General features: G+C 41.4%; 1 protein-coding gene across 1 annotated transcript in view; it reads left to right on the top strand.

Moving 5' to 3' along the window:
- LRMDA (leucine rich melanocyte differentiation associated) overlaps positions 1–15591 on the top strand; it is a 748100-nt gene that overhangs the window by 432371 nt on the left and 300138 nt on the right. Inside the window, exon 5 of the mRNA XM_060275030.1 lies at positions 12764–12890. Within this exon, the coding sequence (XP_060131013.1) occupies positions 12764–12890 (127 nt within the window). The remainder of the gene's footprint in view (positions 1–12763; positions 12891–15591) is intronic.

Below are 15591 nucleotides of genomic sequence, written 5' to 3'. Positions count from 1 at the left end.
CAGTTATCGTTTCCTACCAAGTATCATTGTGTAGAAATGACTGGCTGCTTTTTTTGTTTTTGTTTTAAAACTTTATTCATAATCAAAACATAGTGTGAGGTGATATGCCAGTAGAGAAACATTCCAGTATTGAGAAAAAGTATTGTGACTAGCAAAGCAGCATAAATGGGAAATAACCTCAGCTGCAGTCTCTGCTTTGAAGATCTCCAGAAAACACAGGCCATGACCTAGAGATCAAAGTCATAGAGAGTCAACACAATAATTGCTGGTTACTTGTCTTGTACCAGCAGCACTCATTCTGTCTTGGGGGTCTATTGTTTGTGGTCAAAACACGAACCATGCTATTATTGGATTGTGGAAAATTGTCTTGGTCAGAATATATTGAAGTTTAAATATAGGTGGCCTTAGTTGTCTTTTAATCAGTAAGTTACAAAGTGCCCAAAGCCCAAACACAGTTTTAGAGTTTGTTGTCCCCTTGAAAACCCAGATATGCATGGAATCCGCCCAATACTTTATTCAGTTCTCTTCTCTCCTGCTTTTGCTGGACTGTTCTGACTTCTTCCTGTTGCATTAATAGTTTTTGCTTCTTTTCCTATGTAATTCCGCCCCCCCCCCCAACAATTGCAGTACAGCCTAAACTCAAACATTTAGTCCATATACCTGATAGCAATAATATAGAGAGAGAGGGGTGGGGTGGGGTGGGGCAGGGGCTCATTTAACACTTACTTTTAATAAAAACATTTTATATTAAATGAACAACACGAGCCAAATTTAGACAACATGAGAAGTGAGATACTTCGGCTGGTTTTGTCTGCGACGTGGCGGCAGGAGGAGCTGGGAAGCAACATCGCAGGAACTTTGAGCAGGATACACATTAAACCCCAGGTTGATTTAAACTGTGGTTTAATGTGACATGCAAAGCAGATCGCCATGGCAGCAGGGATCCAAGCAACGCAGGTCCAGGCACCTGGGTACACCAGTTGGACATTTCTGTAGGAAGAGAACAAAATGTGGAGGCAGCTCTAATGCGTCAGCCCTTGTCAGGCAGCACTGTTGCTAAGGGTACTTAATCACTATTGCTCAGAAAGAAGAGGAAATACTGCTGACCCCCCCCCCCCACCCGCAACTTGGGAGGAGAAGCTGGATGGAGGAGAATGGGCACTTTCCTCATGTCCACATTATTACATTCACCCCCAAAGTGTGCTGTCTTTACAGAATGAAACACAACTGTCAGACTTGGTTATGTTTTACTCAGAAGTACTGTATTGGATTTCCTTCAGAATGATTTCCATTCTGAAGGAAATCAGCTCTGAATGCTCACTGGAAGGACAGGTCCTGAAGCTGAGGCTCAAATACTTTGGCCACCTCATGAGAAGAGAAGACTCCCTGGAAAAGACCCTGATATTGGGAAAGATGGAGGGCACAAGGAGAAGGGGACGACAGAGGACGAGATCGTTGGACAGTGTTCTTGAAGCCACCAACATGAGTCTGACCAAACTGCGGGAGGCAGTGGAAGACGGGAGTGCCTGGCGTGCTCTGGTCCATGAGGTCATGAAAAGTCAGACACGACTAAATGACTCAACAACAACAACAACAACTCTATTGGAAGTACTCTCTTCCTACTGAGGAAAAAAAATGGAGATATTGCAGTCGTCTGTGATTTTTCATATCCCCTACACATCCACTGCTAGTCTGCTTGTCAGAAGCACCCAGAAATTCCACACCTCTGACCATGGAGGCAGAGCAGAGCATTCTCATTGTGGCTAGTAGCCTTGTTTTGAAAGCTTTCTTGAGAGCATGCGGAGGGGATAGCCTTAACTGCTGAAAAGCAGTTTATTCATGTTTATTTTGCAGTGTCCCTTAGTTAATATAATATATTAATATACCAAAGGATTAGCTTTTCTCCTATGTATAGATGAGGAGCTTATTCATTAACTGGCTTGTTTTGGGTTGCTAACAGGCATGTTGGCATTAAGTGCTTTTATCAGATCACTGTCTTCACTTGTTAATTCTCATAAATCCCTGAACATGGTTGGTTCTGCAATAGAAATAGGGGGGTGGGGACTAAAAAAAGTAGTTTCTACTGAATTTTGCCTAGAGCAAAACTTGAAGGAAATGTATCTAATAGAATTTTATTCTGCTTTATCTTTGAAAGAAATCAAAGCTGTTAAAAATCATAAAGTTAATAGCATAAAACCCATAAAATATTCAAAAACAATTGAAAGAGAAAAGAAAATAGTGCTGGATAATAAAACAATTCAAATAGGAATTGATTTTTGTTGTTGAGGTTATTAGATTTCTAAAACTTTGCAAAACTAATCCTAGCTACAGACAATAAATGCAGAATTAGAATTTTGAATATTTTGAAGCTTACTATATTTAACAAAATTCAATAAGGCATAATCAACTGAAATTCTGCTAATCCTGTGCATCTATTGGAAAATATACACACCTTAAATGCCTTGTCAGATTAGCACTGAAAATACAAAAACAGTTTCATCTGTACTGAATACTTAACAAATTGGTGAATGAATTGTTAATCTCTATTGTCATCTCCAGTTATTTAGTGTTGAAATAACATTAAACCTTGATGTGTTTCTTCCTCATTTTCTGCTGCAGCTGTTTCGTACTTCTTTCCAATGGCTTTGTGCACACTACCTAATGTTACCACCTCATACCATATTAAACCATTTAAAATCCATGCCCTGGACAAGGAAGAAATAATATAGAAGATTCTAGCTAAAAGAGCATGCATAAAAGAACATGCATTTTTCAAACTGTAAGATTTCATAACGACAACCCGGAAATTAACTCGTGTTCAGATTCAAGATCCACCATTAAAACAACAACAACACATGTACGTTAAAACAGAGGGACAACATAATTCACTCTAAAACACAGCAACAGCAGCATATCACTCCCAGTTAAACTCCTGCTGTGCTCTAAAAGTCTTCCGAAAACGGTTGGTCTTTAGCTGTCACCTGAAAAGTGGGACAGTCAGATCTGAACCGAGAGAGAGCTCCATAGATGTGGTGCTGCTTTGCTATTTGTAGTGTGCGCACCCCGGATCATATTCAATGAGGGTACCACAAGCAGGACTTGTGGTACCCTCATTGAATATGTGAGATCCCTCACAGATCTCAAAACTCAGGTTGGCTGGTAATGGGGAAGATGCTGCTTCAAGTATACTTGGGTCCTAAACCATTCAGGACTCTTGTGTGCTAGTGTAACACATCATGAAGTGCAGAGTGGCTCCACACAGAACACAACCCAGCCAGGACATTATTTGAGCATGGACTAGTGTTGCCAGGTTATCCAGGTAGGGTAATGGACAAAGCTGGATACTTCTTGCCACTGAGGCTGCATGGGCCTTCAGTGACAGAGCAAAATCTAGAAATACCCCCCAACTGTGCACCTACCCTCTAGGGCAGCGTTTCTCAACCGCTGTTCCGCGGCACACTAGTGTGCCGCGAGACGCTGGCTGGTGTGCCGCGACGTGCGGCAACAAGAAGGGCGATTTTGCAGCTGCAAACTCCACCTCCCTGGGCGTCCTATTTCTTCACCCCTTCTAGTTTCCACAGACCAATCAGCTTTCATTATTTCCATTTTCCCCATGCCTCACGTGACAGGATCATCCCAGAATCCTTTAGCCAAGATGGCAGCCCCCAGCAGCTAATAGTGCCGCACGTGTGTCTCTTTTTTGGAAAATCGAGCGGACTTCAAGTAGCTACTTTTAAAATATTCAATCTCCATCATTCAAAAGGTAGTTTGTTGCTAATTCACGGAGGCATGAAGACCAAATCGTTCTCTCACAAGTCCGAGAACATGCACAGGGTAAGATACGGGACGGCGGGGTCGGGTGGGGTGGATCAGAAACCTGGATCTTTTAAGAACTTGGCAGCGCTGACCCGCCGGAAAGCAATATTTGGCAAGTGTTTCTTACAGTCATAATTATAATATAGGGCGGCACAGAGTTAATTTTTTTAACTTTTTTAATGGTGGTGTGCCTCGTGATTTTTTTCACGGAACAAGTGTGCCGTGGCCCAAAAAAGGTTGAGAAACACTGCTCTAGGGGAGGTGCTACCCTGTGCAGAACAGGATGCCTACCTACTTCTCAGACCTAAGAACTACCTATTGACAGAACCTCCATCTTGCCAGGATTCAGCTTGAGTTTATTCGCTTTCATCCTGCTGAACACTGCTCCCAGGCACTGGCCCTGTACTTGCACAGCCTGTCCTGATTCAGGTGGTTTAACGTGAGAGCGCTTGGTGGCATAAGACAGGCCCTTGTCTCAACCAGTAGGATGTGTGAATCTATTTCTTGCTGAAATTTGCTAAACTTCTCAAAACTCAGCCCCTCCAAATTTCCTGTGAAATGTTGCTGCAGATAAAAGTTACTGCACGGCAAACTTGGTGACAGCTAAAGGAAGTATGGAACTTCCTTTTAAAAAAAAGAAAGATGGAAGGAAAGAAAAAGAAAGAAAGAAAGAAAGAAAGAAAGAAAGTGCTTTTCTTACCAAAATTTAATTTTGCGCAAGTTTTCTCAGATGTGGAATGTGCTCCCCCATTGCCAACCCCTTTAAGGTATGAAGTTTCAGCACCTGGCTTATAAATGTTATAAATATTTTGTGCAAGCAAAATCCTCTGAGATTGGCTCAAGGGTGAAAGAGAACCCTAACATTTGAACCTGAACCTAGCAATTCCAACACTAAGTCATTTTAAAATGTATGTCTGTTAACCGTATTACTTCATAATGATCCATCTGTATGTACATACACACGCACACATGCACACCCCAAGTAGAGTAAATGGCTCAGAAGTAGCTGAATGCTTCACATGCCACTGCAGCTATTCTGTAGAGCTGGCAATAAAGGGGAGCCTGTCACTGAGATATCCAAATCTAGATAGATAGATAGATAGATAGATAGATAGATAGATAGATAGTAGATGGTGCCAATGTTGTGCCTCTATTACTGACATCTAACCTTCCCCTGACCTGCTGCAGAACAAAAGTTCTTGAATTGTCTGGACTCTGTGCATAGCCAATTTTCTAAGGACATTGTAGACTAGAAGAGAGGTTCACAGGCAGAGATAAATGAGTCTTTAAAGACCTTCCTGGGATATCTGTTTTTCCTCTCGCCAGAGCTCATTGCTTTCCTTCAACCACGATGGCAGATAATGACCTTTCCCACATCTACAAAGAATGGGTCAGTTTAATAACACCAAGTCTCAGGAATTCTGAAGGGGGTTCAAAGTTATGTTTAAAAATGCAGACACATCCACCTCCTCAGCCAAAATAAAACATTCTTCTTTTACATTGAATGCAGAATTTAGAAGCATTATTTCTGATTAAGCAGTAGTCCCTTAACTAGCAATTTTATAAGCTGAAAGCAGTTGCAATATGTCATGCAATTTATAGATCCCTGTGCCTGCCATAAAGTGTTTTATGATGGCTGCATTCTGTGTTATTAGTAGCTGTCTCTTTCTGCAGCCATTGCCGTTTGATAATAGTCTTAAAACACCCAAAATTACTTACCTGCAAGCAACATTCTAGATAGTGTCTGTTGACAGTTTGAATAAGTTTAGTGCCCTTTTGTTGTACTTTACCTTCAAAACAAACTGATTGAACCATCAATAGCTCCTTGGAAGCTGACAGAGGCCTATCATCTGGTTTAACCCTCTGATAGCAGGTTATCTTTGGGAGTTAACCTCCTTGCATTGTTAACTTGAATGTTTTATGTACTATGCAACTTTAGGATACTGCTGTGATAACCTTAGTAACTAAGTCATACATCACAGTAAAGAGTTCTGGAGCGACAAATAACCCTGGATTAAATTTACAAGGCTTGAATTTATATTATAAGGGCACGTTTTCATTCTGGGGCTTTAGGTATCTTTTTTCTATATTTTCTAGTAAAGCGGGGTTGTGTTTAGACTGATACTCCATCTTCAAATATTGCTTAAATTCATTTTTAATGTTGAAATATAATGTCATTCTTACATAGGTATAGTTATCCCTGGATATTGTCTATGGCTAAATTGGCCAGGAGGTTAAATGTACTATAGGGGAGGGCTGCTGCTACTCCATTTGTATCCTATTTATGTATCCAATTACTTGATTCTACATGGAAGACACATATATCGGGCCATTCAGATATAACATTCCCAATTTCATTAAATCATGGTTTACAAACATACAGAGCTACCTTATACTAAAGCACACCAATGATCCATCTAGCTCAGGGGTCCCCAAACTTATCCGGCTTTGGGCCGGTTCCTCCGGCGCCAATCACGCGGCGGGCCGGAGAATGCACTCCCATACGTGCGCGCACTCACTTTTTCCGGCGCAGCGCCGGAAATGGCTTCTGCACATGCACAGACATAATTTCCGGTGCACTTCCGGGTCAGCGCAGCACCACAAATAGCTTGTGCACGTTCGTATGGGAGTGTGTTCCTCCGGCCACACGTGCACACAAGCTATTTATGGCGCCACGCCAACCTGAAGATGGGCAACCGCACCATGGCGCGCCGATAAGAGCGGGTGGCAGCAGGGGTCATCGGGGGCTGCACAATTGGTTCACACGGGCCGCATCCGGCCCCCGGGCCTTAGTTTGGGGACCCCTGAACTAGCTCAGTATTGTCCCTGCACTGGCTGGCAGGGGCTCTCCAGGGTTTCAAGGAGGGGACATTCTCAGCCCTACCTAGAGATGCAGGGAACTGAACCAGAGACCTCACGCATGCATAGCTGCCAAGTTATCCCTTTTTTACAGGGATTTTCCCTTATGCTGAATAGGCTTCCTCGCGAGAAAAGGGAAAACTTGGCAGCTATGCACGCATGAAAAGCAGGTGCTGTATCACTGAGACAACTCTTCTTCAGAGGCTGGAACAATTGTCAGGCCTGTTTGCTCCTCCTCTCCCTTCTCCTTGCAAGGCAGCTTCAGCGTGGAGATTGCACTTTGTTTTAGTGCTGTGCTTGCTCCCCAGTTTTTCAAATGTTTTATTCCCCTGCGAAAGAGGCTACAATTTTTCTGCCTCCTTTGCAGGGAACTTTAAAATTCCATTGTAAATTTTGTGGGTATGGGTTTTGAGCTTACCTTATCGTAGTGAGGGGGCTGTGGGTGGTCTCTCCATTTTAATTTCTAGTGCTCATTGGCGGTGGTGGGGAGTCTCTGGCAATTTGGAGGCCCTAATTTGGCATTTAAGGTATTTTCTCTAAAGCTACACCCAGCTCCCCACATCTGACATCCTATGTGAGGTGTGGAGCAGTTAAATACATGGTTACAGGAAGCATCAGCCTCAACATTCACTCCTGATAGTTTAATGGCAAGCAAGGTTTGTTGTCACTATTGATTAGCCCGAAATGACTAAAAAAGTGAAAACACCAGCACCAATAAAACTAAAACAAGCGTAAGAGACATACATAGCAAGCCAGCCACTACCCCCCAAACCCTTACAAACAAATAAGCAATTTGCCATCTTTCGGAAAACTTGAGCTCAGGGCTCAAGTTAACCCTTTCATGCACAAAAGTGTGAGTCAGTAACTGTCTGGCTCACACTTGTGTGCATGAAAGGGTTAACCTGAGCCCTGAGCTCAAGTACGCAGATTGGGCATGACTTCTGGGGGGGGCACCATGTTGGCTATCCTTGGTCTACAGCAGCCTTTCTCAACCTTGGGCTCCCAGATATTATTGAACTACCACCAGCTCCCATCATCCCTGACCTCTGGCTAGGAATGATGGGAGTTGTAGTCCGACAGCATCTGGGGACGCAATCTTGAGAAACGCTGTTCTACAGCCTATATGGTTCATCACAGATTGCTTAATGGGGTGTGTGTGTGTGTCTGTCCATCTGTCCCTGTTTCTCTCTGATGAAAGGAATCTGAGTGGCAAGGATTTAATCTGACTGTTCTTCAAAATGGCATCATTATTGTGATGTTTCAGCACTGATGACAGGGTAGCTTTTAATGCCTGCTGCAGATTGCCTTTTATAGTTCATCATCCTCTGCTATACAACATCTGCACTGCGAAGATGATGGGGGAAGGAAGATTTCTGTCATATGATCCATATGGCTCTCATCTCGGCCCCCCTTCACCATGAGGGGGGAGCTGCATGTTCCCTTTCTTTGAGGAATGAATTCTAGAAACGTTAAACAGAAAGGGGTGTGTGGAAACCCCTTTCTGCCGAGACCATTTGGCTACAAATTTAGGCTTTCTTAGATGGAGGCTATGCAAGACTGACGTTTAGGGCTTCAGTCCAAAGTTGGCAGGGAGATGAGACAGCACTGCTCGAGTCTGTTGTCATTTTTGTGGCCGCCTGCTTCTTGATGGCATCTTTCACTTGATCATGAAACATTTGCTGATTTTCTAATAGTGATGTTTTCTGCACCTGAATATTAATCTTTTTTCACCCTGCACTTAGATGGGTGTTTTTACTCCTCTTGAGCTTTGCTCTTGACATATTGTTTCCTTCTGTTCATGTCTTTGTTTGAAAGAGCCCCTTGTCCTCTGAGCTTTTCTGCCAGTAATACAAGATGGAAGTATTCTCTTCCACTGAAAGATAAGGGCTGTCGGAGGCTCACAGGGGGTTGAAAGGGCAGCCAGGGAAGTTGGAGATGTGTTTGAGAATATTTCATTATCCCCAGACATCCAGCTACTCTTAACAAATTGCCTAGCTTTGGACATGTTATGCTTCCTAAAGAGGGCCCTCGTTTTTAGTACCATTACTCTTTCATGGAAGTGGCTTGGTTGTGGGTTTGCATTCAGGTTGTTGATGGATTTTAACACATAGCACTAAGCATATTCCATTTTGTTAAGATTTTCCAAGCCTCAGACAAAGCAAGGTGTGGCCTTTGTCTCTTTGTCTCTCTCTCTTTTGTCTTGTTGAAAGAATAATTCATAAAAGCATGACTACCATTGCTTCTGCAACTGGTGGCAAAGTAGTCTCAATTAGTCTAAGCCTTTAAAAAAAGAGGGGGGGGGAGGGATTTTATTACCTTTCCAGACACCCTATTCCATTGAGTTCAGTCATATAAATGGCAGTCCTTTATATTTTGAACCTGAACATTTCCCGTATAATTTGGACATGTGAGGTTGCCTCTTCGACAAGCCACAGGGCCTCAGTCTGATTACTAAAATTATGGTCTATATAAACTTGGCATTTGTGGGAAATATTATTAATCACCTTTCTGTTTCCTGCCAGGAAAGGATCTGGCGCTTCCTCTCTCCGTCTCCACTAAGTCTGTTTCATATCTGGGTGACTGGCTGTAAATAGCAAGTACTTGAGATGAGTTGATATTATCACCTTCCTGGGATTTTTTTCCCCAAACATTGATTCATGCCATGCTGTGCCATGCTCTGTCAGCTTTTTGTGAATAAAGCTGTGTGGGTGGGTGTCTGGCTAGCCAAGCTCCAGCTTTTTTTGCCAAAATGTTGGAGGAAGCTGGAGGGAGGAAAGCAATTCTGAATCTACTGTGTTCCCTATGACGAGGCAGTTATTTACTCTCATCTTATGAACCTTAACTTTGATTCATAGAATCATAGAGTTGGAAGAGACCACAAGGGCCATCCAGGCCAACCCCCTGCCAAGCAGGAAACACCATCAAAGCATTCTTGACATATGGCTGTCAAGCCTCTGCTTAAAGACCTCCAAAGAAGGAGACTCCACCACACTTCTTGGCAGCAAATTCCACTGTCGAACAGCTCTTACTGTCAGGAAGTTCTTCCTAATGTTAGGTGGAATCTTCTTTCTGGTAGTTTGAATCCATTGATTCGGTTGTGCCTTCCATAAAAACCTAGGATGTTTGAACATCTGCTGAAAACTGTTGCTACTCTTTTTACCTTTCCTGAGATATCCTTCAAATGTTTTGCCCAAACTTTGACTTATGTCATCCTGCAAACTGCTTTACAGCATGAGCCCCCTTCTCTGGTGCAGGGAATTTCGCTGTGCTATAACTCCTTTGATTTCCTCTTCGTTTTCCTGAGAATGAGCCTCTAGGTTCTTTTCTCAAAAAGGGATGGGAACCCTACCCTGCCAGGAGAATATTTTCATTAGTCATGGTTCAAAATGTGAGAAGCTGTCTGTGACGGACAGCAGAGCCAGACTGGAAATTCCACCAGAGTGCTGGAGCCTCTCTCTGATTGGCTACCTAGATAGCCAGCCAGAGGGGGGGGGGGCGGAGACAGAACTTTGGGAGGGAATATAAAAAGAGCAGTTTCTGAGGGAGAGAGTTAGGGTTTGATTTGAGATGATAGAGAGGGTTCAGTTTGAGAGATGAAATGAGAGAAAGAAATTAGGGTACGATTTGACTGAGGGGTGAACTGGTTCTGATATGAGTTGAACCACTGGCGGTCTCCTTCTAGCCAGGAGGGGAGAGTTCTTGGTAAAGATGACTCCAAAATAGTAAAATGGGTTGAGGTGATCCTCTGGGTCTGATATGCTATTTGGAAATACCTCAGGAGTGGGATTGCTAAGAGTGAGGGTCACTTACGAAAAGTGCCCCTCACACTTGAACCAAAGTATTAAGCTGTGAAGGAAGCTGTGTCATGTCAAAAGTATTTAACTGTAATGCCTGTCACAACTAAGTAACGGACTGAGAGTGAAGTAACAGAAAACCGAGTTAAGCATTTTAACACCTATTCTATAAACCTGAACATCTCCTTGAAGGGTACCAACTGATTTTTAGCAACTGAAGTTTTAAGAAAAGCTGTGCATATACCGCTGTGTTTAAGCCTGTGGCATCTTTATATTTTAGTTTAAGTAATAAGAACGCATTTCCTGACCCAACTTTGTTTCACAAACCTCTTCTTTTTGTAAATAAAACTTTTTGTTGTTTGATCAACTCCTGCCTGAGACTTTAATCACTAACTTTTCCCTCACACAAGATAGATTGTGGTAAATTGTAGAAATTTGTTTAATGGGCATGCTGTGAGGGGGGTCCACTATATCTGGGGAGAGTGGCTAGCGGAGTGAAACACTGCTAGGGTTGTTTTCTATCTTGTACCAAATCTCAGTGAAAAAATGATCTAGGAGCTAAAAAAGTAAAACTGATATTGTACCCATTTAAATTTATATCACATCCTCCTTTGGAGTAATTTGCATGCACAAATTTGTCATGAATGAATAAAAATGCTAGATTCTTCAGGATATTCTAGTATGTTAAGTCATACAAACAGAGCAACAGGAAGCAAACATTTTTAAAAATAGAATTGTACATTTTAAAGGAACAAGCATCATCTAGCCACCTACAGATCAGCATGTGTTCACACACATGTGCAGGTGTACAGACATACCACCCAGGCTTATCCACTGTAGAAAAAGCAGATTGACCATGGACCCAGTGATGCATTTTAGTTCCCAGTCACACTTGTAAATAGGTAGATTACAGGATCTGTTTTGCCCTTTTTTTTGAGGAGCTTCACCTGATGACATGGTTACAGCAATGGTAGAAAAAGACTTGGGTCAAGGATGAACAAATATGGGTGGGCATCCATGTTAGGGTTTATTCTATGGCTGTGATGGTATTTTTTTAAAAAAATCACAGTACCACCATTACATCAGTGCAGTGTTGACCAGCAGATACGTTCTGAGAACTGAACTGAATATTTCAGACTTTCCCCCAAATTAGTGAGGAGGAAGCCTTGACAGCACATTGTGACCAGTTGCAAAGCTCTTTGCCAATTAAGTAACTTGCATTTGTTCCACAGTGGGAGCAGGATTTTGTCTGTTTTCACTTTTTCATTTTCCTCAACTAAAGAACTTGCTTATCTTGCTTGTTCAAAAGTGGATGTACTTTGAAACAATTCCCCTTGAATATGGTTGACCAAAACAGGGTACAGCATTCTCATTGTGGCCCCGCTGCTGCCCTATATAAGCCTATCAGTATTAACCAATACCAGTTAAGTGTTCCTCAGGTAATGCAGCATGTTGGTAGCTCATAGCTATTGGCACTGCTCCAACATTACTCTGAACATACATAGAGAGGGAATGCCCATTATCCCTGCCCCCTATATGCATTTAGCATATCTGAAAGAGCCTTGGTACATGCAAAATGAAAATAGGTTCCATACATGCAAGATGCAGAGTCTTGAAATAAGATACAGGCTACAGACTCAAACCTTTTCTATTGTTTTGCTAGAGTTCAAATACTAATATGAATCACAAAAAGGTAGACTGAAGGGCATAATTGTAGAAAATAGCTGATATGTTGGAGAAATAGTTCTTGCAGCTGTAGGGTTATTTTATGTCCTTTGAATTGAGACTATTGTGTCATAGGAGGAGAAGCTCAGTTCAATACACATTCAAAACTGAATCTATCAAAGTCACACTTTCTGAACCAATATGCAAACTGAAACCCAGCGATCCTCCAAAATTTGCGCTTGTCTGAATTTTGTGATGCGGTTCTCCATCCAAAAGCACTGTTTACAAAAATGCATCTGGTAGAGGAAAGTGTGCATAAACATGCAGATATTAGTGAAAATGACATATGAATTAATTATATTAGGGGAAATTGCTTGCAGAAATGGGTACATTATTCAAAACATTACAGAAAATTGTGTTTATTAGGAGAAATTCATACTAAAATGCTGATGGATTTCCATTAGAATTTGGTTGTTATTATTATTGTTATTTTGCAAAGTGCTGCAAAATATGGAGAGCTGAATTTAAGAATGGAAAAATGAGAAATGAAATGGGCAAATCCTTCCATTCCTAGTCTTAGGTCAATGGAAATTCTTAACCTAAAGGGTTGTTTGTTTGTTTTTAAACAGGTATTTTGTTCTGCACAAATTAACCAACTTGAAGTTTCTGGACTCTCGGAAAGTTGGCAGAAGTGAACGTGAGGAAGCCATTTTGAGGGGTGCTTTCATGAAAGTGGTGAAGCCTGTGGATACAAATGTAAGTGACTGAATGAAGGCTGTAGGGATGTTTATGGATCTTAACATTTCAGATCTAGAATCTTACTGCTGAAGCCATTTTTAGTAATAGTCAGATCTACGCTTTTTGCAGAACATACTCCTGGATGTCAGATAACTGATATTAGGTGGCAGTCAAAACATGAACATTTCTTAAGTTTGCTTTTTAAGCCTTGTCACTGCACTTGTGAGAGAGTGTCCTGCTTAGTAACTTAAAGAATTGAAGCATGTCAGCAAGCGTTTGGCATGTTACGTGGAGAGGGAATTTTTGTGACATATGTACTGTGGCATTTGTTCTGTACAGCAATGAAGGCCTCAGTTTTCTTCTCTTTTGTTTGTGTTTATCTCATTGTGCTTGGTGACCTTTAATTTATTAACCTTTAATCTATGAAGCAATTCGACAGAGTGGTCGTATTCACTGGAAAAGTCTCCTGTATAAACAAATGTGATACTTAAGGATGGATGCAGAGACGTGTGGGTTGAATTTTGCTCATACAGTGGAGCTATCCCACCCCGTCCCTCCATATCCCTCAGTTCCATTATTGGGAGCCGAGAATGCAACAAGAGATAGAAATTTGGGAGGAGGCACCATGGACCAGTGGAATTGCCTTTCTCATCACACGGGGCACTTTTGGATCCAACTCAGTGTGTTATAGGCTGTGTACACAACACCAGCTTAAAGTACAATGTAGCTCTTATTTTTCCAAATTCGGATTGGTTTGGGGAAAACCACATTAAAATGAAGTATTTCATATGAAACAACAGGATAGTTATGGATTGCAGCTAAGCTTATCTGTACCCTGCTTCCCGAACCAGTGGTGGGAATCCTGGATTTCAACAGGGCTTGTGCAGAAGATAACCTTGGGGAGAAGACCCCAAGTTTGATTATATTGTGGTGAGCTGATGGTGGAGAAAGAATCACTCAATTGGGGGTTTTAGAGTCAAGCTTTCTGCATCAGTGGCTCTCAAACTGGGCAAAGTGAGTGTGGTTTACTCTGAAAAAACAACAACATACATTTTCCATGTACATCAGTGCGTTACCACATAATCTGCATAGATCGGTATTTTTGCTCTTGGAATTATTAGCTATCTAAAACTCAATCATGGGTTTCATTTAGCAACTTCTTACACACTAGTGTATTTTATAATATATTGGCAAAAAAATATGCAGATATCCAATTATCCTAAAGAGCAATATAGCAGTTACAGAAGTAAACTGCATTTGGGGGGCATAGAAGTGTAGCTAGATACATTTGTTATCGGCTGTATGTTTGCACTAGAAAACAAATTAATTCAGAGCTGTTCATTTTATAACTATTAAAGTTTTAACAGTTCTTATTTGGAGATTGGTTTGACACATTGTTTACTAGAGCCTTTAGCTATTTCAGCTCTTACAATGCAGTCTGTAATATATGAAAGAATTTACTTTGAAGCTCTTATGAAAGGCTTCCTCCTTTGCTAAATCCTGTAAAATGCAACAGTTGAACACATAAAAAAAAACCTTATGTTTATTCTGTCATCTGTTTGTAATCGTTCTCATACTATATTACTCTCTATAAATATCTCCATATTTTACTTTAATGCTGCTGATAGTTATATTATTTGAAATAGACATGTGTCTTGGCCCAATCAAAAAAATTCAGAAATGTGCTTTTATTTGGCTATAATTCTGCATTGTTCAGTTATCTATCCATTATCTTAACCAAGGTGTTTCAATTCGCGAAGATAGTATCACGTCTTGATGCTTTGTTCTAGTAATTCAGTTCCATGTCCCAAGCTGTATAATTTTTGAATTAGTTATCCGCTAAATCTTATTCTAAAACATATACTTATTTCCCCAATCCTTTTAGTGCAAGGTACAAATTTAACATTGAGATAGGCCTTTCTAAAATTGCTTGCTACAGAATTACTAGGTCTTACCTAGCATAATATATTCTCTTCTATAAACATTTTGGATGTCATGAGCAAATGCTTCTTGGTGTGCAGTAGAATTATTATTATTATACTTTATTATATGTTACAGATATATTGGTTTATCCTAAGGAACAGTAGAGGGGATTGGAATCTATGAAAACAAATTTGGTGCGCAACATCTGTATGTACAAATGCTCAGGCATACATTTTAAACTCTTTACACAATGAAGTTTTAATTGTGCAAACACTCACTGAAAAGGTGGCTTTGGGGAAGCATGAGCAATATTCGTATATTAAGTCTTATAATCTGCTATAGGTCATGTGCCCTACCAGTATTTGATGCTATACCGAAGATTCCATATCAAAGTCTGATTTAACCACAGTATCTTCTGTCCCTGGTGTATGAGCAACATGTGATCCAAATATCACCACCTGGGCAGCTCAACACAGCATCACTTGACTTGGTCTGCTTCTCTCCCAGCCCATGCTTGTAGTCTGCTAAAGACAGTGCCTTTTTTCTAGAAAACAGGTCCTGGAACTGTGTTCAGGCGCATTCCACCAGAAAAAAGCTCAGATAGGAGAGGAAGAGAGGGGTCCGTGGATGAGATTCTGGCTCACAGTTCACACTCTTAACCTCCATAGCACCCCACTCCCTCAGCCTCTGTTCTGGACCACTGCCCGTTCCTGAGCTTACAAGAGCTTCTGTCACTGGCTGAGTGCCTTGAACAGAAAGCACTTGTGGGAGTTTGGTACAAGCATAAAGTGCCACC

The sequence above is a fragment of the Zootoca vivipara genome, chromosome 5 (genome assembly GCF_963506605.1).
Source record: "Zootoca vivipara chromosome 5, rZooViv1.1, whole genome shotgun sequence".
Taxonomy (NCBI): domain Eukaryota; kingdom Metazoa; phylum Chordata; class Lepidosauria; order Squamata; family Lacertidae; genus Zootoca; species Zootoca vivipara.
This window is presented reverse-complemented; position numbering and strand designations above follow the sequence as displayed.